Genomic DNA, 26,106 nt, shown 5'->3' with positions numbered 1-26,106 from the left:
TCTCCGGCCCCGTCCGGCTCCGGCGCCCGCCCCTCGCGCCGTGTCCCCGGCGGCCGCCCCGGCGCGGCTCCGTGTCCCAGCAGCCGGGCGGGCGGGGAGGGAGCGGGGCCGCCGCGTCGGGCTCGCGCGCTTCGCGGGCCGCGGAGGAGCCGCGCCGACCTCCCCATCATGGCGGCGGGGCGGGCGGGCGGGGAGGCCGGAGGGTCCGTGCGTGCCGTGCGTGCTCCCCCCCCTCCCCTGCCGGCCTCCTCCTCGGCCTCGGCCTCGTCCTCCTCCTCCTCCTCCTCCTCCTCCTCCTCCTCGGCGGCGGCGGCGGCGGCGGCGGCGGCGGCGGCGGCGGCGGCGGCAGAGGCGGTAGCTCTCGCCATTGCCGCTGGTGGCAGGAGGCGGCGAGGAGCCGGCGCGGTCGCAGTCTCCACGGCGCAGGCCCGCGGTAGCGCAGCCGCTCTGAGGTGAGTGCCCTACCGCGCAATCTCCAGCTATTTCAGCCCCGGCGCAGCCGCATCACGCCGCCCGCCCGCCAGCCCGCCGGCCGGCCCGCCCCGGCGCTCCCGCGGCGCCCCCCCGGCCTCGGGGCGCGGCGGCTGCGGCGCGGCCCGGCCCCGCCAAACCGCCACTCCGCGGATGCGCAGGCCGCGCTAGGCCCCGGGCCGGGAGGGAGGCGCCGGCCCGAGAAGGCGCCTCGGGCGGCCGGGCCGCGGCCTCCGCCCCGCCTCGGCCCGGGCCTCCCGCGGGCCCCCGGGGCCGCCAGCTCCCGCCCCGGCGGCCGGGAACATGGCGCTCCGCCGCCTCTGCCCCGAGCGAGGCGGCCGGAGCCCTGGCGTGCCCAGCCCGGGCGGAGGGGCGCCCCCCGCCCCCGAAGACCCTGCCCCTGGCACGGGCCTGCCCCGAGGGCCCCGGCCGCCCAGGAAGCCAGGTGGGGGCTCCGAGCGTCCTCGTGTGCGCCGAGCGGCCGAGCGGCCGAGCTCCCGCCTGGCGAGGGCCAGCGCCGACCCCGCTGCGCCCCGTTATCCTCCGGGACCTGCGCGGCGCTGGGGGGGCCCGGCCGGGTGCAGGCGCTGTGCTTGCCCGCCCCCGCCTTCCCCTTGGCAGACCTCACAATTGAAAACGGGCACCTCCTCGGCCTTGGCTCGGGGTCCCGCTGGGGGCGCTTGGCATCACCCGAGGATGCCGGGCCTTGATTTTTTTTTTCCCCCATTTTTAAAAAAAAAATGGTGGTTGGGTTCAATTCAGCAAACGCTGAAATGTCGGACGAGTCTGTCAGATGTTGACAGGATGGGTTCAGCGTCCGTGCGAAGGACCCGCTGGGCGATGATTGGCACTGTCATCTCAGCCCCCCTGCCGTCGCCTGCCCTGCACCCTGTCTCCTAGATTGCCTGTGGCTGGGTTGGTATCTAACTCGCACTAGTGGCACAGGAGCTGCCCGCCCTCATCCCCAGAGCGGCGGACTAACTGGCATTTGTGAATGCTCTTAAACAGCTCTGGCTGAGAAATATGGAAGGGGCCCCACATAGTCATGTTGGAAAGCTTGAAGGAGATTCAAATAGAAGAAGATGCAAATGTCTTTTTCACAGTTGCAAAAGTCTTCAAATTAGTTCAGGAATATACTATGTTTTCACCGTCAATTCAATCCTATAGATGGGCTATCAATTTTACTCATTGCTTCACTTGGTCATATTTAGCAGATTTTTTCCCATGCTTTGAAATAGACCAATAAATAATTTTCAAAAGCCCCCCTTCCCCTCCCTTGTAGGGAAATTTTTTTAGAGTTTTAAAAAAAATTAGCCTATGGATTCAGGAAAAGGTGGTTGGGGTAACAGGTAAGGGATTGATGAAGATATTAATAGTGATTGAGTTTTTCATTCCCCTATTCTCACGTGAATTCCACAACCAATATTTTCTGCCTAACAGGTGTGTGTGTGTGTGTGTTTCAGACATCTGAAAGTCTAAAATTCCCATGAACCAAAAGCTGAACTGGGAATTATCCCTAGACTACCTGCACCTAAGCCAGACAGTAATGCTAAGACAGTTGATATAAAATTTAATCTTAATGGCATCATTCAAAAGACGTGCTGTGAGGTGCTAGGAACAGACATTTATCAATAATATTTTAAAATGAGTGTTGAAGAAAGTAGCAAATAAAATTTTCTTATCAACTAGTGTTTCTGCGTTATTTGGTAGTCCTTACATTGATTTTAGGTGTCTTTTTTTTTTAATGCTTGATTTCTCTTCCCTCTCCCAAATTACATGTAAAAGGAATTTCTAACATTTATTTAAAAAAGTGTTGAATTCCCAATTTTCTCTCTCTCCCTCTCTGAGACAGTAAAGCAATTTGATATAGGTAAATATTCAAACATGCAAGTACATTTTCATATTCTGACCTTTAGGTTTTTTAAGGGTTCATAGAGTATACACTCTTAAAACTCTTCAAAAGAACAATACCCAGATGTTAAAAGTCCTGCCTCTGGCATTGAAGAGTGAAATTATATAGAGCTGAAAGACATTACCAAGGCTTTTTCAGTGCTACATAGGGAAAATACATGTACATCAGGTGAGTACCTGTGTGAGAAGTCATGAGAACAAAACCCATCAACCTTGGATAGGGGTCTACTGGATAATCACTAGCACCTGTTTTTCTGTCAAGATGGCTAGAGGAGGGATAGCTGAACTGCAGAAGTGCTATCCTCTCACTTTACCAGGAGTTTGAGTTCACTATCTGCGGCTGTAATTAGTCCAGGAAATTCGATATCTGAATTTAGATCTCTGTGTGACAACATGTGCTGTCTCCAGATGGAGCTGGTTTCTTTGTAGTCTATATATAATTGTGTTTGTAAAATCAGTCTTGCAGATAAATACAAATCTTGGGCCTTTGAATATTTCATTGGCACTATCATCACTCACTACTGTTTCCTTTACTATTCCCCCAATAAAACAAAGTTCATAGGCACAACCAGGGTTAATCTACAAATTAAAGTTTCCCCAAGCCTAGCAAAGAGCAATCAAGAGGGAAAGGTGACATATTTCCAAATCACTTTTAGAGCCAGGCTCATTTATTTTGGACACGGGATGAAACTTAAATTTTATGCTTGATAATACATTTTCAAAAGACAATTGGATCACTGTACAACACTATTGTGAGAAAAACATTGAACCTTAAAAATGCTATGTAAAAGTGAGCTAGTGTCACTCCTCTAAACATGAGGCAGTGGACAGTGGAGAGGGGTTGGTCTTGGATTTTTTAGGATTCAGGTCTAAGACCTAGCGAATTCAAAAGTTGCCTATCTGCATTATGGCAGGAGAATCCTCACTGGATGAATCACAGATTTCATAAAATCTCAGTACATAGATGAATCTACTCTAGCTTCTCCATCTTTATTCATGACTGTTGACTTTGAGAATGAGATCTCTCTTATTTTTAATCTCTTCAGGAATTTATGTAAATTGAAGTTAATGCTTAAATCTGGAGTTTGCTTCTTGACCCTAGTACTTTTGAAGGTTGATAGAGGAAAAGATGTCAGACAAAAACTAAGATACTTAAAGACACCATACTCAACCCGTGGGTACTTTTTAGTTTGATTTAATGAGAAGAAACTTAAGCCTACAGTTATTTTTATTGTACCATTGACAAAACTCAAAATGAAAAATATCTGCACAAAGGAAGTAGAGTAACTAGTCAAGGTAACTTCTATATTACTGTTTTCTCCAGAGTTCCATTCAGGATTAGACAGTTATTAGAATCCCAACTAAATACAAGTGGGTTTAATTATTGGAAAAAACCTTATATGATGCTTGAAGGCCCCATTGTGATGTTTAGTTATACCTTTATAAAGAAAATTTAATATGTAGGGAAAGTGATGTCCAGTCAGAGCCACCCCCCACCCTATGGAGTATTACTTCCATCATGCTGAAATGGAGACATTGTCACTTGCCCCTCTAAGATTATCTGGTCAGTGAAGAAATATTTCTTGGGTTCAAAAAATTATATCTTTCTCCCCATTCTTAAAACAGTTATTGCAGGTAGTTTTAAATGTAGGAATTCAGTTTGAAACCAGCTATTCTTGAGCAGGTGAGTTTTTGAAAGAATTGTATCAGGTTGTAGTGGAAGCATTTGGGACAAAGAAGACTTTTAGTTTGCTAGCATAGCAAATGATGACTGAGTTTTTAGTTATATAGGCTTGTGTCAAAACTTGTTTCTAAGACCTACCAATCCTACTTTTTGATGAAAGTTTAGTGATTATGAATACTTACTATGTTTATATTTTGTAGTACAGAAGTGTTTTTTTCTGTGCTTTATTTGAATTAGTTGACTTCCAAGTGCATAAATGTGCAGATTGACTAGCAATTTAAATAGAATTTTAGGAAGTGCTTTTAATTGATATCTGTAATCTATGCAAAGAAGCTTCAGATATTCAGTTTGGAAATATTTGTATTCCATCGCTAGTAGTTATAATTCTAAAAGCAGACATTCAAAACCACTCTTGCTCCTGTCACTGAATGATAATAGAGAAATGAGGAAATTGTAATAAAAATATAGTCATCCATTTTTTTTTTTTGCAAGGCAATAGAGTTAAGTGATTTGTCCAAGGTCATATAGCTAGCTAATTATTAGGTGTCTAAGGTTGGATTTGAACTCAGGTCCTCCTGACTCCAGGGCCGGTGCTCTATCTACTGTGCCAACTAGCTGCCCTCATTATAGAGTTTAAGTAACTTATTGCCGAAGGAATGAGGCCCAAACCTAAGGAAGGGGGTTGGAGAAAACTCTTAATTTGTCTTCACTTCATAATTTTCTTGAGAATTTTGGATTCTAATGCAAAATTTTCTTCCCAAGGGAATTGCAGAATTCAGGCATTCTTGATTTACAAATTATCCATATTTTAAAAGTTGGCTCTGCTATGCTTTGACTATAGAGCTGTGATTTAAATAATCTTTGGTGTTAGATATTTATTAAGAAGGGGAAAAGTTGGGAAAAGCAAAAATAACTTGGTGAAACAATCCAGGTGGCAGACTGACCAACTTAAAAACTTTCTTTCATTTTTGCCTGAATGTTTACTTGACTTTGTTATAATGTCTCAAATTCTACCAATTATTTGTTTTGTTTGGATTTAATCATACTCTACTAATGAATTCAGATATCCTGGGAAGGCTAAGGGCTTTCTGGTCATTATCATATTGGTGTGAATTAACTTAGAAATATACAATTAAAAAGGAAAGCAGCTCATCCTTGAGATTGTATGAATTGAGGGAATGTGGGTTTTCATTTGGGGGAATAGTAGGCCATGGTTGATTGTAAGAGTGTGAAATGAGGTACTAGTCTTATGAGAGAGAGAAAGAGTTATAAACTACATGAACTATGGTATATACATGAATTATATATATATATAGATATAGATATATATAGATATATATATATAATTTTGTCTATGATTGTTTTTGTGACCAGGAAAAGAGGAGGAAACTCATTTACTTTTCTGGTTTCCTGTTTCTAGAACATAGGCTGGTGCTATTTATAATTAAATTATGCATATAATAGATTAGATGGACATTTGTGGTTTAGCTTGGGAAACTAACCAGACTTCATGACAGCAGGTATTCAGTAAATAGTTGTTGAATAAATATTTCTGTGAGAAGATCTCCTGAGTTCCTTTCACATCAGACAAAATGAACATTTGAAATGAATTTAAAAGTTGGCAATTGTTTGTATTAAAATGTCAATACGACTTGAGTGATATAGGCAAGGTCATACATAAATCATTTCTTAGTTTTCTCTCAGCAAAGATGATAGTAGCACCTAGTTTACAGTGTTCTGCAGAATTCCAAAATTATTGTGAAACTGAATTTATTCACTTCAGTGAATATATGATCTGATTGATCTGGGTACTCCCTCTAGTGGTATACATTGCAAGAAGTCCCCAACACTTCATTCTTGGCAATTCTTGTCCCATATATCCTATATAAAGAATCTAAGATGCTCAAAGCCTTTCATCAATTATAAATGTGTTATAATAATAGCCATTTTCTGTGCTCATGTTTCTAAAATTGAATGGAGAATACTTTATTTAACTTCTGAGATTGTTTCCTCATCTGTACAAAGAAGAGACTGGACCAAGTACTTTCATAGATCCTTCAACCCCCAGATATATGATCATATTCTTTTAAAATCTCCATCATGGAAACACCTTTTGGTACTAACAGATTCCTCATTTAGAACTCTGGATATGGTACTTTTCTTCTTAGTCTTTGACCTACACATTGCTTTTTTCATTTTTTCTAGGATCACACACTATAGAGCTGAAAGAGATCTTAGACGTCATCTCTTCTAACCCTTTCTGAGACCTAGAAATGTTAAACAAGTTATCCAATGTTCACAAATAAGTAGATGGACAGAGCAGAATTCCAAATCATATCCTTTTATTCCAAGTCTAGTGGAAAGACTACATCATGCTGTCTCTTTACTACGTTAGAAGATACAGTACTCTCTCAATTTGAATTCCATTTCCACATTTGGGTTGTTACTTGGATTTGTAATATCTTGAGAATTCTAACAAGATACCACATGGAACAGTGTGGTAAGCCTGAAATTTGGAGTCCGGGGACCAGTTTTTATATTCCAGTTTTGACCCTAGCCTTAAACCTGGGCAAGTGATTTAAATGTTCTTTCTCTGCCTCATTTTGATCTGTAAAGTGAGAATTGTGGTACTTATACCATCCACATCATAGAGTTGTTAGGGGGGAAGTGCTTTGTGTGTGTGTGTATGCATGCTATATAAATATATAAATAGCTATATATAACTATGCACTATCATTACGGAGGACAAATAACTTCATTAAATGTTTAGGGCAGTGATAAACATACACTGACTGTCAGGCTAGTGTGTCACCTAGTGGAAATTTCACTGTGGTACTTTTTTTTCAGTTCCAAATTCTCTCCCTTTTATAGCCCCTTCCCACTCATCAGGAAGGCAAACAATATGATATCAATGATTCATGTGAAGTCATATAAAATGTTTCCATATTAACAAGGAAGGTGAAAAAATTGTACTTCAGTTTGCACTGTAGTGTTCATTAACTCTCTCTGGAGACGAATAGTATTTTTCATGTGTCCTCTGGAACTGTCCTGGGTAACTGTTATCAAAGAGTTGATAAGTCTTTCACATTTGATCATTGTTACAATATTGCTGTTGTTGTGTTCTTCTGGTTCTCCTCCCCTTTGCATTGGTTCGTATAAGTCTTCTCAGGTTTTTTTCTGAAATCATCCTGCTTGTCATTTCTTACATCAAAATCTTATTCCATCACAATCAAATATCACAACTTGTTCAGCCATTACCCAATTGATGGGCATCCCCTTAATTTCTAATTCTTTCCCACCACAAAGCTGTTATAAATATTTTTGTACAAATAAGTCCTTTTTCCTTTTAAAAAAATATCTTTGGAAAATGGTATAGACAATTTTATAGGTCTTTGGGCATAGTTTCAAAATACTCTCCAGAATGATTGGACCAGTTCTTATCTGCAGTAGTACATTAATGTTCTTATTTTTCCACATCCCCTCCCATATTTTTCCTTTTCCTTTTCTGTCACATTAGCCAATATAATAGGTGTGAGGTAGTATCTCAGAGTTGTTTTAGTTGGCATTTATATGACTATTGATAACTTTGATTCCCTCTTCTGAAAACTGCCAGTTTGTTATCTTTGATACTTTGTATTTTTGATGTATCTAATTTGACAGTGGAAATACACTTCAGTCTTGCTTATTTTGTTCTCATTTTACTGTCATAATAATTTGAAAAGTCTGTAGACAGTGTTAGACAATATCAGTCTGTGTGGGCAGCTGTGACCTACCTCTTTGGTCTCAGCTACTACTGTACTTGTTTTATAGGACCATATATTCAGAGCTAGAAGGAATCATAAGAGGTCACCGAGTTCCCCTTCCCCTACTCCTCCCATTTTACAAATGAGAAAATTGAGACAATGACTACTAGCTCAGTCACAATTCTAATATAAGGGTTTGAGCTGCGCAGGTTTTGTAGACCTCTCAGACTCCCAAGTCCAGTGTCCTGCTCCAGCTATCTCTCAGTCTTGGGCTTGGACTCTTTTTACTATATACTTTTGAAAGAAGTCTGCTTATGACTAGAAGTTTTCACTTAGTTTATAGCTCAGGGAGTACTCTAGCCAAACAGACTTAATTTTCTTTTTTGAGCCTTTCCAAAAGATCTTTCAGAATCCTTTTTTTGGGTCCTTGATGACAATACAATAATTTGAGTTTTAATCTCAGGTTAATCCCATACTGGTTCCCTCTCACCTCTTATGTTTTTGTCTCATTGAAAGCTGAAAATGTCTGGCTCCTGAATTTTTGAACTGCCTCCTTAAGAAGAAAGTAAATTTGTCATATTCTGCTTTACTCTGGATCTTTTTGATTCATTGACTTCTGGGCTTCTGCAGGTCTAAATATTATTCCAACCTTTCCTTTTGTGTACTGCTTCCTAAGAAAGTTGTTTCTCCTAAAGAACTTTCCTGGACATTCTTCCAGATCTTTACCTGACATTAGGAACTAGTACCCTGAAATTCTAGTGCTATTTTTTTTCCCCACCTCTTTCTCCATTGGAATGACTTTCTTTCAAAATTGAAAAAGTTGTTTTGTTAGCTTTCTGTAGTTTAAATGCTAAGTTATATGAACCTCTATAGAAATTGTATGAAATTCTACTTTGAAAGTATTAACTTCCTAAGGGATAAGAACCTTTTGTTCTCTATAGAAAATTTAAAACTCTTTTCCACCATTCCCCCTACTCATCTCCTTTTTATTTGGGGGATACGTGAGTTTATAACTTGGCAGTTTTTTTAATGAAATTTTGCTTTGGTTTTAGTATTTAGTCACTTTTCTTTACATCTAATGAGGCATAATTCTTTTTTTTTAGGTTTTTTTTGTTTGTTTGTTTTTTTGCAAGGCAATGGGGCTAAGTGGTTTGCCCAAAGCCACACAGCTAGGTAATTATTAAGTGTCTGAGGTCAGATTTGAACTCAGGTATTCCTGACTCCAGGGCTGGTGCTCTATCCACTGTGCCACCTAGCTGCCCCATGAGGCATAATTCTTAAGTAATCTCTGCACTAAAGCCTTGGACTTGGCTTTTCAAAAACATATTACAACTTTTTAATAGAATTAAAATGTTTAAAATTGCTTTTTCAAACAGAAACTTTTTACTTTCTGTAATAGGTTCAATTTTTCATAAATGAGGGTTTCATATAAATTAATTTGGTTTGTGGACTTTATTTTTAAAAATAACAAAAAAACCTTGTCTAAGAAGTACTTGCTTCTTGTGGTGGGACCTACCCTCTTCCCATCTCCCTTTGTGGTTTTTCAGAGGGAAGCAAATAGTTTGAAGTAATGTGTTTATTTATTAAGGCAGCTTAAATTCTAAATCCTGGGTTAACCTCATTTTCTCCCACATATTAACTTGAATTTCTCTACTACTTTTCAGGGCAGACTTTTGGATGAATGGACTCGCCATAATAAACTGTTTTAGTAATTCTATTGGGCTCCTATCCATATTTATCCTCTTATTGAAAGTGAATTAGAGAGCCAGTGCATTTTATATGTATCGATAATAGAATCAATCAGAGTATGCTTCATTGTGGTCTTTGCAGGAGAAGAGTCCATTTCAAATTGAGTTTAGTTTTCTCCCTAAACCCCCTTCTTCTGATTTTACTATATTTCTCCTTATCACACAGTGCTCTCTGTTCATAAATTTGGTTTTACTTCTCATTGCTAATCTGTTGCTGAGGTCCATTCCCCTTTGTCTTCTCCTGTATCACATGTCCCATCACTAATAGGTCTTCTCACCTGTGGCCTCCTCTTCCCTCACTTTATATTCTTGCCCTACTCCACATACTGACAGATTTGTGACTATTCCTTTTGCACAGCTCTGATCATGCACATGTTTCTCTTCTGAATGGAGTTCTTCCTGAAATGTATTCCATGGTGTTAGGTCTTGGTGTTTTGTTGGTGGCCCTAATGTGTGGCACATGAGCCAAACCTTTTGGACTGGGGGAAACTTCCTACTCCAGGGCTTAGTAGAGGGCCTGGCACCTGGAACATGCTTAATCAGGGGTTATTGACCAACATCCCCTAACCTGAAATTCAAGGCCAGTCTAGTACAATATAGTGCCAGCTTGCTTTTCAAAACTTACTTCCCCTGCCAAACTGGACTGTTTCCTTCATTCTCTGTGAATATATTCCAAATTCTCCTCTTAGTTCTTTTGCTAATGTTGTTCTCTTTTTGGAATGTACTTCCCTTATTGAAAATACTTTTAAAACCCAATTCAAATGCTGCCTCCTCCATGAAACTTTCTTTTAATCTTTCCACTTCCCTTCACATAACATTTTGCATCTCTTATATATATTTTTTTATTTTATAGTTACTTGTGTAGCTGCCATTTCCTATCCTCAGGCAGATACCATACCTTCTTTAACCTTTATATTCACCTTTAGCACACTTCCCTGAATGTAATAGCTGTTGAACTGGAGTCATGACTCCAATGCTTTTTGTTGCCAAATTGTAAAAGAATAGTAGATATAATAATACTTGGAGGAAAAAACTCAACTCTAGTATCAAGGATGTGAATTAAAACTGCTTTGATCTAGCCACCAATCATTGATCTCACACCAAACTGACAAAAATAAAATTAATGAAACAGTGGGGAGTTGTGAAGTACATTATATCCCTTGAATTGTAAACTTGTGGGCCGCAAGGTGACGTAGTGGATAAAGCACCTGCCCTGGAGTCAGGAGTACCTGGGTTCAAATCTGGTCTCAGACACTTAATAATTACCTAGCTGTGTGGCCTTGGGCAAGCCACTTAACCCCATTTGCCTTGCAAAAACCTAAGAAAAAAAAAGAATTGTAAACTTGCACAATATAACAGTATTCAGTAAAGATGACAAAAATCATCCTTTTAGACTTGGTAATTTTCACTGTTGGGGATAGCCTAAAATATTATCAATTAATCAGCATTTTAAAATATCTATTATGTGATTGTCATTGTACTAAGCATTGGAAATACAAAGACAAAAAAAATGACAATCCTGATCCTCACATTCAATGGGGATGACATACTTAAATAACATTATAAAAAATAAATATAAGGGGCGGCTAGGTGGCACAGTGGATAAAGCACCGGCCCTGGAGTCAGGTGTACCTGGGTTCAAATCCGGTCTCAGACACTTAATAATTACCTAGCTGTGTGGCCCTGGGCAAGCCACCTAACCCCATTTGCCTTGCAAAAACCTAAAATAAACAAACAAATAAATAAATAAAAGATAACTTGGGGAATAAAGAGATGTGATCAGGGAAGATGTCTTGGTTTCATGAAAAAAGTGTTTCAAAAGTTTTCATAGCATTTGGTTTTTTTTTCCAGAAAAAAAATGGAAGCAGCCTAGATGTTCAGCAATAGACAATAGTTAAATTTTGATAAAATAAAATAATGTATAGTGGCTCTTGAAATCTGGAGAGCACTTGTGAAAAATGAAAAAAGTGAAACTGAATGAGATATTCCTGGACAAAGAAAATTCTGATGGAGACTTTGATTGAAGTGTTTATCACATTTTTTTGCATTGAAATTAATTTAAATGTAGATGGGTGGTTTAAAAATCTAGCTTTATTAGTTACATTGATATTCAAAATTAAGTTTCTGATTATTTTTAAAATGTACATTGGTGCTTTCACTTTTTTATCGTTATCCATTTTTTTCTCATTCTCTTGTACTATGACTTCTTTCCCTGCTAATGTACTGAAACTATTTTCTTGAAATTACAGTAACTTCCTAAGCAAGACAGAACGAGTTCTAGACTTGGAGTCAGGAAAGATCTTGGGTTTGAATCATATCTCCAATACATCCTAACTGTGTGAAACTTACTGTGGGTCTCAGTTTCCTTATCTGTCAGATGAAAATAATACCTGTAAGTAAAACTTTATAGACTTGTTGTGAGGATGATGTATAAAACATGCTTTGTAAATCTGAAAGTAATATCTAAATGATAAAATTTTTATTAGTAGTAATCATTGGGTAAAAGAATCTCACTTGGAAGGAAACTTTTACAGATGTGAAAACTGAGGTATGGAACTTTTAAGTAATTGGTCCAGTGTCACACAGTAGCAATTATTTGAGGTTAGACCTTCTTGACTCCAAGGGTCAGACTCTAACCATTGTTCCATCCTGCTCCTCTAAACAATAACAGCAACAGCCTGGTCTTCATATTGCATGTTTTTGAGAATTCATCACTGTTTTGGACACATTGCATCTCTTCTCAGTGTCCTTCCTAAAATGGGATGTCTATAGCTTAATACAGAGCTCTACTTTTTTCTCTTTCCTTATCCTCCTGACGTCTCTGAAGCTTTTGACATGTATGACTTAGAGCTTTCTTTTTGTGCTTTGACTTTTGTGATTACACATTATTCTGTTAAAGTATATTAGGGAGGGCATACGTAAAAAAAAGTTTCTTCCTCTTGGGGAATGAAAAATAAGCAATATGTTCCCTCAAAATTTAGGGGCACTCCACTAAACCTGAAGGAAAGAACCCAGCGTACAACTGGGGCCACTTTTGTCCCTCTAGAAGCCAGTGAAATATCTCAGTGTGGAAGGAGGAGAATGAAAAAACTGACTTTGAGGACCACTTCCAAGGAAACAACCATCAAAAGGAAAGAGATAGAAAATGAACAATAAGGAAATATAAAGGAAAAAAAAGATTGAAATTATCAAAGATCTCAGGAGAAAGAAAACTTATTTAAAGACTTTAAGCATAAGTAGATAAAACTATTAGGGAAGATGTTAATGAGAAGGGGATAAGGCCCCCAGATCACCTAGAAGAGTCTAGATATCTATGAATAAATATTTCAAGACAAAGGAAAATGAATTATAATCTAATATGTCAGAGGACTTGAAGGATATGCAAAAGAGGATAGTACCACAGCAGAATATTCCTGGGTGATTTAGAAGAGAAACATGAATTTTGAAATCATAATTTATAGCCTGTGCAGAAGAAATAACTGGTAGAAAAGAAAAATTTGAATCCATGGTGGCAAGTTATCAGCCAAGAAGCAAAAGAGAATAACTGATTGGGAATGTAAATACACAGTAGTGAAGGGTAGTCTAGAAGAAGAAAAGCCCAAAGTAATAATGTTAAAAAAAACATGATTGAGTAGTTTGTTTTTTGACCTAGAGGCAAGAGGGAGCTGCTACATCTTCTTGAGCAGATGTGTCTGATATTTTTTTTAGTATGGGTCCTACTGTTCCTCTTCCTTACCTCTCTTAATTGTTTTAGCAACCATTTCCACTTACCTTTATATTAGATTAGAGACTCTCAGTTCTATCTCATCTCAGCCTTCCTTCCTGAGCTCCAGATTTCACTTTTCTGTCTCCTGGAGGCCTTCCAGCACTTCAGATTCAGTAGATCCAAAGCTTAACCCTTGCCCCCAAACATGATTGAAAAAGACAATTGATAGGAGTCTCTAAAAAATGTAAACTTTGTAATCCACAGTAAAAGTCTCTACATTATATTTATGATATAATGGAAAGAACTAGATTAGGAATCTGAAGTTGGTATGTAGAGGAGCCTTTAGCACTTACTAGCTATGACCTTATGTGAACAGTCTGAGTCTCAGTTTTTCTTGTTTGTAGACAATGAATGTTAATATTCTTGTCTTCATGGTTTGTTGTGAGATTTAAATGAGGTAATGCATGTGAAAATGCCTATTAAAGAAATGCAACAGATGATGATCTTCATTAACTTGAAAGAATTCAGCTCTTGTCATGTGAATACAAAATGACCTGCTTCTACTTACAGGGTCACTTCATGTGCCATTTGAAGTTGATTCATCTTCTCTTCTCTATAGATTGTGACTAGATGGGGGAAGACAGGGGAAGCCAGTTAGAGCTATCCCTGTGAGGAAGGATTATTATTGAATGACACAAGTCATTTGCCCTATATATTTTATCATAGGAGTTCAACATATATTACAAATACTTTTGAAGGTATTATCAATGAAAAATTAATATATTTTAAGGAAATTAGTATTAGCCATAAATAATAATGTAGAAATGTAAGTTAGGACCTCACTTAGGAAAGATTAATATATCATTTCCTGGACAAGTATGTATTATTTGTGACATTTATAAGCAGTGCTTAATCATTGATTTTATTGAATTGTATTATTGAATGCCTAAATCTTAAGGTTTTGGAACATAGTCCACAGGTGTCATAATGCTCTAGAACATAGGTCATTATAGAAGAACCAAGATTCTAAAGTAGTTGCCATAAGCATATAAAAATGGTTAGCATAATTCTTGTGATATATTGTAAATATTATATTTTTACTTTTCATAGTATTTGTGCAGCATAATTCCCAAGTTTTGATTTTTTTCTAAGAGATCATAAACCTATACATGTTACTTTGCATATGATCATGGCAGCTTCTTTAAAACATGTCTTTATTTTTATTTTTGAAAGATAAGTTGTATTTTTTTATTTTATTTTTAGAGTTTTTTTTGCAAGGCAATGGGGTTATGTGGCTTGCTGAAGGCCACACAACTAGGTAATTATTAAATGTCTGAGGCTGGATTTGAACTCAGATACTCCTGACTCCTGACTCCAGGGCTGGGGCACCACCTAGCTGCCCCAGTTATATTTTTTTTAATTTTCATATCTTTTGTTTTCATGGTATTTTCATTTCTGAATATATCCCTCTCTCTCTGCCCTTATTGAGGGAACCCATCTCTTAACAACAAAAAATAAAGAAGAAAGTGCAAGAAAAAAAAATTTATCAATATAAACTGACATGCCAATCAGTCTGACCATATATGCAGTATTCTATTTCTAGTTCCATAATTCTGCAATAAAGAAGGGAGATAATCTTCTCTTCTCTGAGACCAAGCTTGGTTCTGTTTTTTTATTGTGTTCTGTACAGTCAAGGTTGTTATGTAAATAAGGTGTCACTGCATTTTCTATTCTGTTTTAGGTAACCCACAAAGGATGTGTATCATTGAAAGAGAAAGGGATCAAAGAAGTTCTATGGAGGAAGGCAGTATTTGAATTGGATCTTGAAAGATTGCTCAGATTTTACTAGCTGGAGATGTAAAGGGAACTGCATTTTTTTAGGTGGGGCATGAACAGCGGTATAGAGATGGGGATGCAGAAGTTCATTTAGGTAACAATTTGTGTTAGGGTTTGACCAGAGCATATAGGTATGTCTAGTGAAAGTTACTGAGAGAGAAAGCTGACGAGTTGGGTTGGGCTGGATCACAGAGGGCCTTGAATACCACACCAGAAAGAAATAGCATTTTTTTAAAGCATCCAGTATGGTCCAAGCCAGTATGCTAAGTACTTTACAAGTTTGATTTCATTTGTTCCTACAGCACTTCTACCAGATATGTACAGTTATCTTCATTGTATAGTTGAGATGAGATTTGTCCTTCATTCTTGAAAGAGGACCATGACATCGGGGGGGGGGGTGATGCCATGACAAGTACATGAATTGGATTTGAGTTGGGGGGGGGGGTGCTGTGCTAAATCACCAGCCTCACTTTCTCCTCCAGAGTCATCTAGGTCCAGTGGTCAGATATGGATCAGAATGACTAGAGATGGCCCTGGATGTGAGGCAATCAGGGTTAAGTGACTTGCCCAAAGTCACACAGCTAGTACGTGTCCAGTGTCTGAGACTGGATTCAAACTCCTGTCCTCATGGCTTCAAGGTCAGTGCTCTATCTACTGTACCACCTAGCTGACCCTGAGACAGACAGATGGCAAATGACTTGTATGTAACTGTATGAGACTGGATTCAAACTCAGTCACAAAAAAAACACCAAATATTTTTGAGACAGTAAGATTATTAAAACTGTGCTTTTAAAAAAACAAACCAACTAGGCTGGGAGCTAGAGGACCTTTTGGAGAGCAAGAAAACCATTTGTGCAGGCAGGAAATAATGAGCTCCTGAAGTGAGTTGATAGTTGTAGAAATAGAAAGGAAGAAAGGCCTATATGATATGACATTAGAATTCACATATTTTAGCAATTGATTGAATCTACTCATTCCCTCCTTATGCCTCTACCCCTGGGTTTGTATAGACAGACAGACAAATTTGTGTGTGTGTGTGTGTGTGTGTGTGTGTGTGTGTGTGTATAAAGCTTTAAGCCAGAGTCACTGAGAACATAGAAGTGCCTTAACAGGAACAGAAAAGTCAGAAGGAGGAGCTTGTTTTGGACACATTGAGTTCACTTGGAAGTAAAGCATTCAGGTTAGAGCAGGCAACTAGCAATGCCCCACTTAAGTTTGGGAGAGAACTTCAGGAGTCAAATGTATAGTAATAGTGAAAGCTGTGGGAGTGGAGGCACAGAATATGTGTGTGGGGGTTGTTTATTCAGGATAGAAGGAAAAAAAAGCAGAATCCTTGATGAGATTGAAAATTCCTCAGCATATGGACATAGATTGTATTAGATGACCTGTGGGAATTCTTTGTTAAGTCAAGACCATGGATAGACAGATTGAGAAAAGCATTTATGAAGGACATGGTCTCTGCCAAACACTGTGCTAAGGACTGGGAAGATCTTTCATTCTAATGGGGGAAGATCATATATTGGGAGGTCCCTTCCTAGGGCAGATCTGGAGACTATAGGAAGTGAATGGAATGGCTGAAGTTCCCTGTCTTAACGAGGCAGAAAGCTCATTCCTCAGAGCTGTGAGGAAGCCAGAAGTGAATGGGAGGAGACTTTAGGAAGTGGCCTACAAGTGTGTCATATCACCCTAATATACCATTCCTCCTCCATTTCTTTCCTAATTCATCATTCATATCATGCCACCTCATTGTGGTTGTTCCTGAAGATTCTGTTCTGGGCCTTCTGTTCTTTCTTCTGGTAATCTTATGAATTCTCCAAGGGTTTAATTATCATCTCTAGGCAAATTACCCTCTCCCCCCAACTTCTATAGATCCAGCCCTAATCTCTCTGCTAGACTCTAACCGCTTATAGGACATCAAATTCACTGTCCCAGGCATCTCAAAATGAACAAGTCCAAAACTGAATTTATTATTTCCCCTCACATTTTTCTTCTTCCAAACCTTACTATTTCTAAGGGAACACATTTATACTTTCAGACTCCCAGGTTCATAACTTAAGAATTAACATCAACTCCTCACCCTGCATATCCAATCAGTTGCCAAGTCTTTTTTTCCCCCTCATTTTAAAGATTTCATTTATTTTGAGTTTTATAATTTTACCTCCCCCCACCCCCCACAGAAGGTAATTGGCCAGTCTTTACATTGTTATCATGGTATACAGTGATCCAAATTGAATGTGATGAGATAGAAATCATATCCTTAAGGAAGAAAATAAAGTATAAGAGATAGTAAGATTATATAATAAGATATCAGGGGTTTTTTTCCTCCCTAAATTAAAGGTATTTGTCTTTGGTCTTTATTCAAACTCCACAGTTCTTTCTCTGGATACAGATGGCATTCTCTATTGCAGATAGCCCCAAATTGTCCCTGATTGTTGCACTGATGGAACGAGCAAATACATCAAGGTTGATCATCACCCCCATGTTGCTGTTAGGGTATACAATGTTTTTCTCGTGCTCATCTTGCTCAGCATCAGTTCATGCAAATCCCTCCAGGCTTCCCTGAATTCCCATCCCTCCTGGTTTCTAATAGAACAATAGTGTTCCATGACATATATATATCACAGTTTTTAGGTCATTCCCCAATTGAAGGACATTTACTTGATTTCCACTTCTTTGCTACCACAAACAAGGCTACTATGTTTTTATACAAGTGATGTTTTTACCCTTTTTCATCATCTCTTCAGGGTATAGACCCAGTAGTGGTATTGCTGGATCAAAGGGTATGCATATTTTTGTTGCCCTTTGGGTGTAGTTCCAAACTGCTATCCAGAAAGGTTGGATCAGTTCACAGCTCCACCCACAATGTATTAGTGTCCCAGATTTCTCACATCCCTTCCAACATTGATCATTGTCCTTTCCAGTCATATTGGCCAGTCTGAGAGGGTATGAGGTGGTTATCTCAGAGAAGCTTTAATTTGCATTTTTCTAATAAGTAATGATTTATAGCAGTTTTTCATATGACTATGAATTACTTTGATTTCCTCATCTGTAAATTGCCTTTGCATATCCTTTGACCATTTGTCAGTTGGGGAATCAGTTGCCAAGTCTTCATCCTTTTTTTTTAAAGATTTTTTGCAAGGCAGTGGGGTTAAGTGACTTGCCCAAGGCCACACAGCTAGGTCATTATTAAGTGTCTGAGGTCAGATTTGAACTCAGGTACTCCTGACTCCAGGGCCGGTGCTCTATCCACTGTGCCACCTAGCCACCCTAAGTTGCCAAGTCTTAACAATATCTCTCCACAGTGGCTCTCTAATCTTTCTCCTCTCTTCTCACAAAGTTACCACCTTAATTTATACCCTTATCACTTCTTGCCTAAATTACTATAAGAGCTTAACTGAGCCACTTTCCTACTCATTAAACTCTAGGGGCTACCTATTACCTCTATAAAATTCCTTTGTTTGGTTTTAAAAACCCTTTTCAATCTGACTTCAGCCTCTGTTTTCATTCTTGTTATATATCATTGCCTTCCCCAGACTCCGTAGTCCATACAGATTGTCCTTCACATGTGGTCCTCCATCTTTTGTCTCGACACCTTTTTAATGGTTCTCCTCCATCTCTCATCTATGCCCTCTATCCTCACCACTCTACCTTCTCCTAGATGAAATTCTACCTCCATCTTACATAGTAATATGAAATAGGGGTAGTATGGTGATTGAGTACTAAGTTCAGATGTGTCTCAGACATTTATTATTGGTGTGACCCTGGATAAGTCACTTCATCTCTGTTTGCCTTGGTTTCCCCTTCTGTAAAATGAAGATAGGATTAATGCTGCCTATTTCCCAAGGTTGTTGTGAGGATCCAAAAAGTAAGTGATATACCCCTCCCCCACCTACACACATACATATGTGTATATATGTATATATTTATGCGTGTGTGTGTGTGTGTGTGTGTGTGTGTGTGTATGTGTGCTGGTTACTAATGTTCTTATTAATCTTCCCTATAGCTGTCTACCACTTGCCTGTCAAGGGAAGGGGTTTCAGGCATTTCTCTGACATCTAGTAGTCACTACACTGATCAAAATTCAGTTTTTTAGTGTTGCTTTTTTTTTTTTGGCAAGGCAATGGGGTTAAGTGGCTTGCCCAAGGCCACACAGCTAGGTAATTATTAAGTGTCTGAGGCTGGATTTGAACTCAGGTACTGCTGACTCCAGGGCCAGTGCTCTATCCACTGAACCACCTAGCCACCCCTAATGTTGCTTTTTAATGATATTGTTTGACCTGTTTTTGTCTTTAGCAATTATATTCACTTCCTTTTTTAAAAAATAGAAATTAAAAGGATAATACAGTAGTTACTTAGAAGGTTTATATATCTTATCTCTTTCTACAAGGAAGTGTAGTGAAAAGACTAGAAAGCCAGCCTAGACACTTGGAAGATTTGGGTTCAGGTCTCACCTCCGACAAATCCAGACTGGCTGTGTGACCTTAGGCAAGTCATTTTTCTAGACCAGTCTGCATTAGTAGAGAGAGTTTTGTCACCTAGTAGATCTCTATATTATTGAAATCACAGGTCCAGTCCCTATTTCTTTACGTGCCCTTCATATCCAACTGGACATTACCTGGATTCTCTGCAGACAACTCAAACTTAACTTGTTTCAACTCTTTTTTCTTTCAAAACCTGCTCTGGTCTGTCACATCAAATTTATCTTCCCCAAGTGCACTTCTAGGCTTGTTACTAATTCCTCCTTCACTCCTACACTTGGTAAACTCTGGTGGCTCCCTAATACCTCCAGAATCCACTCCCTACCTCTGTTGGGGGTCTTTAAGCCTTTCACATCTGGCCCTTTTCTTTTCAGTCTTATGCCTGACTCCCCCACAACATACTCTGCATTTTCACTGACTGGCCCCTGTGCCTAGATCTCTTCCTTTCTCTGTCTCTTGACTTCCCTAGTTTGCTTCTGGTTTCATCTAAAGTCTTAGCTTTTGCAAGAATCCTCTTCTTGATCCTGTTTAACCGTAGTGTCCCCTAGTTCCTTCCCTCTAAGATTGTCTCCCGTTTTTCCTGTATATAGCTGGTATACAGTTTACTATACAAAAGAAACTATTTACAACTACAATTTAGGGTTTGCCTATCATCTCCCATTAGAGGTAAGCTTCTTGAGGGCAGGGACTGCTTTTTCTTTTTTCTGTATCATCAAGAATTAGTACAGTGCCTGGAAGATTGCTGTCACTTAATGAAGGCTGTTCACATGCTGACTCTTCTTCCTGCTAGTTCCTGTTGAAGACACCATAATAGTTTGGAGTCCCCCAGGCTAAAATCTTGTAATCATCTTTTCTTTGACTTCCTTTGACCTCCTCAATATGGGAGGAGAATAGTTAGGGTGGAGACTGTGGGGTAAAAACAACTATGGACTTGGGAGTCCAAGACACCTGGAGTCAAAGTTGGGAATTCAGTTCCCTCATTTATGAGGTATAATGAAAGGATACTGAGACAAAAACAAAACAGTCCCTGCCTTCAACAAGCTTATATATTTTGGGGGGGACATTTATACATACTGTATATAAGTATATATAGAACACATACATAATTAATACAGGGTAATTTGGGAGACCCTAATAGCTGAATTAGGGAGGATCTCACTTCAGAATGGCATTTCCAGTGAGCTATTAAAGAGAACTGGAGGGGGCAGCTAGGTGGTGCAGTGGATAGAGCACCAGCCCTGAAGTCAGGAGGACCTCAGTTCAAATTTGCCTCAGACACTTAGTACTTATTTGGCCATGTTACCTCTGGCAAGTCACTTAACCCCATTGCCTTGCAAAAATAAAAAAAAAGAACTGGAGATTCTAGGAATGGAACAATCTGTTTATACAAAGACACATGACTGTCAGATGAGTGTTCTTCCCACTTTACTGAGCTGCCTTACTATTAATGGATAATGTTAACTAATATGGATAATAAAGGGAGAAGAGAGATCATGAAATCAAATGAACAGCCCATTATAAAATTTAGAGCTATATCACAACATTTAGAGCTTGAAGGAACTTAAAAGTCATCTAAACCATCTCATTTCACAGATAAGAAAATGGGGTTTCAAAGAGGTAAAATAACTGCCCAGGACACACAAGAGGCAGAAACCAAGGTTCTCAGATTCCAAATCCAGTGTCCTTTAGGCTACCATTTGCATTGTTCAATCGATAAATTTCTAAGCAAGTCACTTCAGGGATAGATTCCTCATCTGTAAAATCAATGAACTAAACTAAATGAGCTTTAAGTTTCCTTCCATTTCTTTAAATAAAGAAAAAGTCTTAGGTAATTTTAGATGAGATTCCCCTATATTCACTCCCCCCCCTCACTTTCTATGGAAACTTTTTGAGAATAACTATCAAATCACACAGCAGTTATGAGCAGAGGGGACTGCTTGGAAGGTGTTCTGAGTATCTGAGGACACCTGAATTCTATGAATCCTTATTTCTGACCCTGAGTCATTATCACTGAGATTTTATTTTTAAGTGATTATATTGACTAGGTAATATGTTCATTATATAAATTACTGGTGTAATATTAGCAGGATACCTCTGTTCTACCCTCTTTCCTTCCCCAATTTCACTGCTTTTTCTAGTATATAGAATTTAATATTTATTTATGACTACAATGTAACCTATATAACCAATGAGTATGATAATAAAATGTACTAATGTAATAAAGTATAATAATAAAAATGAGTAGAGTAATAAAATACTTTTTTAAACAAAAAATAACATTTTTAATGTGGACTTTTTCGATACAAGGGCATCTGTCTGGTTTGTTAGAAGTTGTAGTGATGCAAAGAATATTGTGAAGATGCTCATCTGAAATTTTTGTTCTAGTTTTACTTTTTGTATGCTTCATTCAGGAAAAAAACAGCAAAATATACTCCCTGAAATAGATGCCATGAACAGGGCATGTTTGTGAAATGCTAGATATTTTTCTTTAGGTGGGGATCCTAGTTATAATAAAAGTCCAGTAAAGACACTTGACCAAATTTTTCTTTAAAGTTGCATATCTAATTGCAACTTATACATTCTATTTGCAAGTTCGTAGGCATCATGTTGATGGGTATGGAGTAGCAAACCTACTGAAATACAATTAGTGTTTTGTTTTGTTTTTACTAGGCAGTGGGGTTAAGTGGCTTGCCCAAGGCCACACAGCTAGGTAATTATTAAGTGTCTGAGGCCGGATTTGAACTCAGGTACTCCTGACTCCAAGGTCAGTGCTCTATCCACTGCGCTACCTAGATGCCCCCAGTTAGTGTTTTTTAAAATCTTGAAATCTATTCTCAAAGTCCTGAGATAATACCAGTTAGTGCTGCATACAATGAAGTTGTCTTTTGCAATTATGATGAATCATATAACTTTTAAAAATAAAGATCCTAATTCCTTTATGCATATCTTTTGTAAAAAAAAATAAACAAAAAACTTGGCAGTCTCATAGACTGCACAATGTTAGTTACATAAAAAAGTCAAGCTGTGTTAATTAAGGGTTAAGCTAGCTTGTATTGTTGTAATGTTGGTGCATGCCCTCACCCATCCCTTCATTTTCTGGTTATGTGACGCATGAGGGCTTTTGAGGACCACATGTGAGGGTTGGACATACCTTTAAGGCTTTCATTGTTTTAAAGCCTCCAGTGCAATGGATCCCTTGAGGTTTTTGATTATTACATGAGCTCCAGTGCAGCACATGGCCTGTCCATCCACTGTCCCTCAAGTTATTTTGCATTGGTGACCAGTCTACCTTCTTTTCAGGCATACATCTTTTGGATAATCTTTGATGACATTTTTTGCATGTGGTTCATTATTGGTAAGATGCCTATTATTTAACATAATTTGGTTATTTCAAGGATTCTTTGAGACAGCACAGCAAATTTGGAAAGTGTTGAATTTGGAATCAAGCATAGTAGATTCAGATCAGGGCTTTGATACTGTTGGATGACAAGTTAATCTTGTCTACATTTTGGTAAAATGTACATAATATTTATATTACTTATCTCACAGAGTGGTTGAAAGGAAAGTGCTTTGTAAACCTTAAGGTACTATGTAAATGTGAGTTATCACCTGAGAAAGATCAGTACATGTGTCTATAGATTTTTCACTAGAAATAGATCATTAGGTTAGGCATCAGAAATGATAATATTGGATTAGATCTCTCGGGTAGAACCTCAAGACAACTTTAAGTGGATGCTAAATTGTGTAATGGAAGAACCAGCAGAACTGAGGCCTTCCACAGAACAAGGCAACAATGCCATATTTCATAGTAAGCAAGATCTGAATGAAAGTGTCCTTTGTGATGTGAGCAAAGGGTGGGGAACCTCAGGCCATTTATGGTTCTCATTATTGAAAATGAAAGAAGCTTTTACTAATGCCAGCTTGTTTTTAAGTGTTTATTTAATTTCTGGCAATTTAGGGGAGCAGCTGTTGCCAAGTGATCGTCCAGCAAAGTGATCTGCCAACTGCATTCTGTGACCCAGTTACATATTTCTTGATACATTTAGAAGCATCCTGTCCATAGTGCTCCCATTCAGATTTAACTTATATAATTCATCTGTCTTTGATATGTGTAATAGTTAATGTACTTATAAGTGCACTAATCTTTTTGGTCATTGCCATCTTTAATCTCTGAAAGATGGATAAATGAATGAGCTTTCAATATCAATCAAGATCAAACTGATCTGTGAATTGATTCACCCCTTTTGGGATATTATGTAGAATTAGACAAGAGTTACAAAAATATTCATATACTTTAGACATGATTTTCAATTAGTAGGATTTTATCCTGGAAAGAGTTTTGGAGATAGAATCAATCACTAAACTTGAAAATATTCCTACAAATGCTATCTGTGATAGTTAAAAACTAGAAACAAATTAGGTATCCAGTGATGTCAGAATGAGCAGATTTTATTATATAAATATTATAGCATATTGTTATACGGTAAGAAACAACTTAGACAATTCATAGAAATTTAGTGGAATATGTAAAGTAATAGAGTGAACTATAACATAAATCCATGTTAAATAAAAAAAGTTCAGAAGGGGTCATGGAGACAATGTTATGTGCTGTTTTTTTCTTAAAAGGACCTGTTGATTTCATTGGTATAGGGAAATACTGATAAAGTTCCTCTACCAAGACTTTTAATCTTCTTTGAGGATAGACCTTGAGAGTTGCCTGGGCACAAGGAAGATTGTGTAACTTGCCCATTACCATTATGTTTCAGTAGAGACTTAGACTGTCAGTATTTTTGACTGCTTTGGAGACTGCTCTCTTTATCCATTAGAGCATGTGATTTGGTTACTGCAGGGTTAAAGTCAATATAGCCATCTTTTGTTCTTGGATCTACAATGTGTTATAAACTGTTATTTACCAATTTTATATTCTAAGTTTTTAAAAATTTTCTTGTTTATGTGTGTTCTGACATGTTAAAAACTTGAACATATTGAAACTTAAATGCAATTTATAATTTAAAAAATAAGAATGTCATCTCTAGCTCTTTAATTGAGACAATAACAATCAGCACTGCATTTTAAAACAGGAAAGAGAAAACTTAACTTTTATTTTAAGTACTTAAAGGGAAATAATTTCTTGAGGTATAATAGTGGACCTGCATTCTTAGTGACTAGGGCAGTTGTAGGATACATTTTGACAGGTTGTACAACACTATGATGACTGAGTACAGCCTGGCAACTGACTATATTTCTTCCTATAAGCACAAGAGAAATTCCTCACTATATCTGAACTTGTTGGCCACAGCATTTCCTCAGACATAGAGTAATCAATATCAGTTATCACCTTGATAAAACCACAGGTCATTGGAGAAGGTTTTTCAAATGATTTTTGCTGAGATTAATTTTTTGGAGGGAAAAATTTATTTTATCTAAGAGTCTCAGATGAGACATGTCATAAACTTCTGCAACGATCATTTGTTGGGGTAGCTAGGTGGCACAGTGGATAGAACACCGGCCTTGGAGTCAGGAGTACCTGAGTTCAAATCTGGCCTCAGACACTTAATAATTACCTAGCTGTGTGGCCTTGGGCAAGCCACTTAACCCCATTGCTTTGCAAAAACTAAAAAAAAAACAAAACAAAAACTCAAAACAATCATTTGTTTTAAGTTGTCATTAATAAGTTCTAAAAAAATGTTCACTTCAGGAAAGAGCAAATGCTCTGAAGGGATGAGAAGGCTTTATCAGTCTCTTGTCTGCTTTTAATATAGAATTATTCTAATTGAAATATAATTTTAAATAAGAAATGAAATTCCATACTTGTTTTTTTCTTTGTTTTTGTTAAGTTTGATTTTGGTGCCCTCTAGTGTTTGTCAAGTTACAGTAAGTATATTGTGAAGTCGGCATATTGACAGGAAGTTCTTGAATTGTTAATCTAGAATCTAGATAATTTCAATAACTGAATTACTTGCATGTTCTCTTTCACCTACTATCTACAGAGATCAATACTTTAATCTTGAATCTATGATTTAAGATTAAATTATTAGTCTTTGTATGATAGATACTGATAATGTGTTATCAAAAGTATTCAGATGATAGCATGGGAAAAGAGGACTTCCCTAATGCTTCTTGCCATACAATCTCCTTACTGAAAAAGCTGTAGTGTATATTTACATATTTATCTATAAGATGGTGTGACACAGTGACAACATAGCATACTACCAATGGTGACTCACAAAAAGTAATACAAAGCATATCATCCAGGATGTGATATTTGAAAGATATAAACCAATATACTGAATAAATTGATAGAATCAAGTGAGAAAAGCCAGGAGAACAACTTATATGATAACAAAGCATTGTAAAAGACTAAGGGAAGCAGGAAGACTAGAAAAAAACCACAAATAAAGTAATGTAATTTTTTAAAATTATATGTTGAATTTATTGTGTACTTGGGAAAAGGAAGCAATGCATATTATAGAGTCACAGTTTCCTTTACATTCCTTTTTCTGTTCTACTACATAAATGAAAGTTCTCA

At 38.3% G+C, this 26,106-nt stretch overlaps 1 protein-coding gene across 3 annotated transcripts in view; it reads left to right on the top strand.

Moving 5' to 3' along the window:
* The first annotated feature begins 354 nt into the window (after nt 1-354).
* NRF1 (nuclear respiratory factor 1) overlaps nt 355-26,106 on the top strand; it is a 129,256-nt gene continuing 103,504 nt past the window's right edge. The window contains exon 1 of one of the 3 annotated variants that reach the window (XM_074193706.1): nt 355-452. Coding sequence is in view for 1 of the 3 variants with exons in the window: in XM_074193705.1 (XP_074049806.1) it covers nt 11,935-11,949 (15 nt within the window). In the remaining 2 variants the exon portion in view is untranslated. Of the gene's footprint in view, nt 453-804; nt 917-9,049; nt 11,950-26,106 lie in introns of those variants that run through there. The other 2 variants (XM_074193708.1, XM_074193705.1) reach the window with 2 other exon arrangements.

This window comes from Macrotis lagotis, chromosome 7 (genome assembly GCF_037893015.1).
Source record: "Macrotis lagotis isolate mMagLag1 chromosome 7, bilby.v1.9.chrom.fasta, whole genome shotgun sequence".
Taxonomy (NCBI): Eukaryota; Metazoa; Chordata; class Mammalia; order Peramelemorphia; family Peramelidae; genus Macrotis; species Macrotis lagotis.
The sequence above is the reverse complement of the archived record's forward strand: the minus strand, read 5'-3'. Positions and strand labels throughout refer to the sequence as shown.